General features: G+C 50.8%; 1 protein-coding gene across 3 annotated transcripts in view; it reads left to right on the top strand.

Moving 5' to 3' along the window:
* Positions 1 to 5,000, top strand: part of LOC143275621 (uncharacterized) — a 122,663-nt gene that overhangs the window by 65,582 nt on the left and 52,081 nt on the right. For all 3 annotated transcript variants that reach the window (XM_076579865.1, XM_076579868.1, XM_076579869.1), the window contains exon 2: positions 3,781 to 3,917. In XM_076579865.1, coding sequence (XP_076435980.1) covers positions 3,781 to 3,917 — 137 coding nt within the window. The remainder of the gene's footprint in view (positions 1 to 3,780; positions 3,918 to 5,000) is intronic.

Genomic DNA, 5,000 nt, shown 5'->3' with positions numbered 1-5,000 from the left:
GGTGAGGAGGTGGGTGAGGGGATGGAGGTGGGTGAGGGATGGAGGGAGGAGGTGGGTGAGGAGGTGGGTTGAGGGGATGGAGGGAGGAGGTGGGTGAGGGGATGGAGGGAGGAGGTGGGTGAGGAGGTGGGTAAGGGGATGGAGGTGGGTGAGGGGATGGAGGGAGGAGGTGGGTGAGGAGGTGGGTGAGGGGATGGAGGGAGGAGGTGGGTGAGGGGATGGAGGGAGGAGGTGGGTGAGGAGGTGGGTGAGGGGTCGGAGGGAGGAGGTGGGTGAAGAGGTGGGTGAGGGGATGGAGGGAGGAGGTGGGTGAGGGGACGGAGGAGGTGGGTGAGGGGACGGAGGGAGGAGGTGGGTGAGGGGATGGAGGGAGGAGGTGGGTGAGGGGATGGAGGGTGAGGGGATGGAGGGAGGAGGTGGGTGAGGGGATGGAGGGAGGAGGTGGGTGAGGGGATGGAGGGAGGAGGTGGGTGAGGGGATGGAGGGAGGAGGTGGGTGAGGAGGTGGGTGAGGGGATGGAGGGAGGAGGTGGGTGAGGGGATGGAGGGATGGTGGTGGTGGAGGGGAGCAATGTTTCAGTTTCAGTTTCTCACGGAGGCATCACCACGTTGTGACAAACCCATACACCCTACGCCACGTCCGCTCGACAGACGTCTGACCAGCAGCATTGACCAGTACTCTCTGTCAGGCCCTGAGTGCATGCATAAATATTTATATATGTTTGTGTACCTATCAGAGTGGATTTCTCCCACAGAATTTTGCCAGAGAACAACACTGTCGTTGCCATGGGTTCTTTTTCAGTGCGCCAGCTGCGTGCTACACACAGGACCTCGGTTTATCGTCTCATCAGAATGACTACACACTTTGATTTTCCAGTCAAACTTGGGAGAAAGGGCGAGAGCGGGATTCGAACCCAGACCCTCACGGACTCTGTATTGGCTGATGAGCGTCTTAACCACTGTGCCACCCCCATGCGGGCAAGGTGAGAGGCGGGCGGCAGGAAGGGTGGCGGAGGAATGGCCGAGTGGTCAAAGCGTTGGACTTTCAATCTCAGGGCCCCGGGTTTGAATCTCGGTAACGGCGCCTAGTGGGTAAAGGGTGGAGATTTCTCCGATCTCCCAGGTCAACATATGTGCAGACCTACAAGTCCCTGAACCGCCTTCGTGTGTATACGCATGCAGAGGCTCGAATACGCACGTTAAAGATCCTGTGATGCATGTCAGCGTTCGGCGGGTTATGGAGACAGGGAAATACTCAGCATGCAAGACAGGGTCATCGGCAAGAGGATGTTGGTCGGAAAGAAAGAAAGAATGAATGAAAGGAGGCGATAATGGGGTGTGTGTGTGTGTGGGGGGGGGGGGGGGGGGGGGGGGATGGGATTCCCGGCAGTGATGCGGCTAGCAGGATGTGACGTCACTGAGGGGTGGTTGGTGGCGGGAGCGGAATGTTTTCGTACGATTATTTACCTCGCTGAAACTTGGGCTTGACTGTGTGGTTTTAGCGTCTGTATTGTGTGAATGGTGTGAAGCAAGGTGCGCTGTGTTTGATCTTCGTGTCCACAGAACCTTTCTGGAGTTGGTGGCAGAGAGTAGTGAGCCGTCAGTGTCAATACTTTCCCTTCTCCACCGCTCCTCTCTGTCTCTCCCTCTGTCTCTGTCTCTGTCTGTTTGTCTGCCTTGTGTAATAAAAATTCGTTTTTCGTTTCGTTTCTCTGTCTGTCTCTGTCTGGCTGTCTGTCTCTCTCTCGTTTTCGTAATCCTTGAAATTAGTGAGACTGAAAGCCAAATGATGTATTCTCAATATCCTCTCTCTCTCTCTCTCTCTCTCTCTCTCTCTCTCTCTCTCTCTCTTTATATATATATATATATATATATATATATATATATATATATATATATATATATATATATATATATATTATATCTGTCCGCACCACCCATAGAGAAATGTTCAAAGGCTAATCACCTCTAAATCTGACAGAAAGTATGTTCGAAAAGCAATAGATCAGTTGAATAATAAAACAAAAGCCACACAAAGTTCATCGCTCACAAATATATCCACAGATAAACTCAACACACGTTTCTGTAACATAGCTACTTCAGTCATGAAATCAGACAAATATGTAAGAATTTTGTCAATCTAAAATTTCATCCACATTAGGCATTCCTTTGGTATGTGCCCATGAAGTTTAAAATGACTTTCATCAGTTCAAAGCAAACAGGTACTAGAGGTCTTGATGGCACAGATGGGAACATATTAAAACTTGTATTCGTGTATTCTGTTATATGATAAATAAGATAAAATAAAATAGAATAAATAGGGAAGAAAAAAAACCTTGTTACTTTTCGTCAAGACAGAGTTCTCTGTGAAATTCGGCGTGCTCTCCCCTGGGAGGGTGTGTGTGTGGGGGGGAGTGGGAGGGGGGAGGGGGGGGGGGCGGGGGGTGCGGAGCGTGTCGCCACATTACAACGCCACCCTTTTATCTCTCTCCTGCATGCAAGTGCATTTTGTTTTACTATCGCAGTGGTGGTGGTTGTGTTCTTTTTCTACATTATCATTTTATTATTATTATTATTTTTTTTTTACCAACGACAGCAACAGCTCTTCTTTCCCGCTGAGCGATATGAAACGTGAGCCCAGTGACCTGGGTCTGATGGCATCAGTTATGTGCCCCTGTTCCGCCGGGCCTTCATAGCTGGCCAATCAGCCAATCAGACAACGCCATCAGCACAGCCACACACGGCAAAGGCTTACCGCAATGGCGGCCAGGGCTTACAGCAAGGAGGGATCTGGTTGCTGCCATCAAGATGGCACCAAGGTCACTCCCACGTTCTTCCAATCGACTTTGTGTTGTGGGATGGAACACAAGGCTGTTGGTCTCAGCTGAGATGAGGTCCGTGCTGCTGGTTGTGTTGTGGGACAGAGCCAAGGTTATGGGACTTTTAGGACACTCCCCAGCCCCACCCCCACCCCCACCCCCCATGCTTCTGTTGTAATGGGAGACGTCCTGGGTTATGGAACTTTTAAGATGCCCCCCATCCATCCCTCCTCCAACCCCCCCCCCTCCCCCCATGGCTGTGGTGTCGTGGTGACGTCCCCTGACTGACGATGGCTGGCTCGATGTTTGCATCTAATCAATGATGTCAATATCACAGGTTTTTGTGTGCTTTTTTGTGTTTTTTTCCCTTTGGACCCAGCGAATGTAGGAAGGAGGGTGTGGGTGGGGATGGGAGGGGAAGGGGGTATGGGGGGGGGGGGATACAACAGAGAAATAAAAGAATGGAAACGAAGTCTGTCAGCCCAGCAACAATAGCAGCAACAAAAGGGGGCGGGGCTGGTGGGGGGCGGGGGTGGGGGGGGGGAGATAAGATGGGGTGTGGGGGTGGGGTAGAGGTGGAGGAGAAATTCTGAGGAATGCATTCTTCTTCCGAGTCTGATAACATCGGGCGTATTGCTGTTGTTGTTTTCTTGAAAAGACAAAGTCTACCAGGATTTGATTTATTTGTTTATTTATTCACCTATCTATATATCTATCTGTCTATTATCTATCTATGTATCTATCTATCATTCTGGAGGGGAGGGATGGAGGGGGGGGATTCATACCACACAAACCGAACTCTTCCATTCTGACAAACATGATACCATTTGCCAAGAAAGCAACTCGTGCTGTTTCACTGATTGTTGGCTAAGCAATCATTCTGCCGACGAATCTTTATTCTATTTAAAAAAAAAAAAAATTCAAACGAAGGGTCATTGTGTTTATCGCCCTTTGTGTTACAGAGAAGCTGAAGAACCTGTTGGACTCCGTGTACCACGAGAGATGGCGAGAGTTCCCGGAGTACGCCACCTATAGTGGCTTCCATCACTATGACGACGTGCTGGAGTCCTTCACCTTGGCCGCCTTTGAGAGGAGGAAGGTGAGTGGCGTGACCTCGTTCACCTTGTAGGTCCTCTGCCGCCAAGGCCAAGGTAGTAGCTCTTCTGTCGCCTAAGCTATGGCCGTCGTTCCAATGCCACCTAGACTGTAGCCGTGGTACTTGTGCGCCTTGGATATGAACGTAGTTATTTTGTCGCCTAGACTATGGCCGTAGTTCTGTCGCCTGGGCTATGGCTGTAGTTACTTTGTCGCGGGGCTATAGCTGTAGTTACTTTGTTGTCTGGGCTATGGCTGTAGTTACTTTGTCGCCTGGGCTATGGCTGTAGTTCTGTCGCCTGGGCTATGGCTGTAGTTACTTTGTCGTCTGGGCTATGGCTGTAGTTCTGTCGCTTTGTTGTCTGGGCTATGGCTGTAGTTACTTTGTCGCCTGGGCTATGGCTGTAGTTCTGTCGCCTGGGCTATGGCTGTGGCTGTAGTTACTTTGTCGTCTGGGCTATGGCTGTAGTTCTGTCGCCTGGGCTATGGCTGTAGTTCTGTCGCTTTGTTGTCTGGGCTATGGCTGTAGTTACTTTGTCGTCTGGGCTATGGCTGTAGTTCTGTCGCCTGGGCTATGGCTGTAGTTCTGTCGCCTGGGCTATGGCTATGGCTGTAGTTACTTTGTCGTCTGGGCTATGGCTGTAGTTACTTTGTCGCCTGGGCTATGGCTGTAGTTCTGTCGCCTGGGCTATGGCTGTAGTTCTGTCGCCTGGGCTATGGCTGTAGTTACTTTGTCGTCTGGGCTATGGCTGTAGTTACTTTGTCGCCTGGGCTATGGCTGTAGTTACTTTGTCGTCTGGGCTATGGCTGTAGTTCTGTCGCCTGGGCTATGGCTGTAGTTACTTTGTCGCCTGGGTTATGGCTGTAGTTACTTTGTCGTCTGGGCTATGGCTGTAGTTCTGTCGTCTGGGCTATGGCTGTAGTTACTTTGTCGCCTGGGTTATGGCTGTAGTTACTTTGTCGTCTGGGCTATGGCTGTAGTTACTTTGTCGTCTGGGCTATGGCTGTAGTTCTGTCGCCTGGGTTATGGCTATAGTTACTTTGTCGCCTGGGTTATGGCTGTAGTTACTCTGTCGTCTGGGCTATG

The sequence above is a fragment of the Babylonia areolata genome, chromosome 30, assembly GCF_041734735.1.
Source record: "Babylonia areolata isolate BAREFJ2019XMU chromosome 30, ASM4173473v1, whole genome shotgun sequence".
Taxonomy (NCBI): Eukaryota; Metazoa; Mollusca; class Gastropoda; order Neogastropoda; family Buccinidae; genus Babylonia; species Babylonia areolata.
The sequence above is the reverse complement of the archived record's forward strand: the minus strand, read 5'-3'. Positions and strand labels throughout refer to the sequence as shown.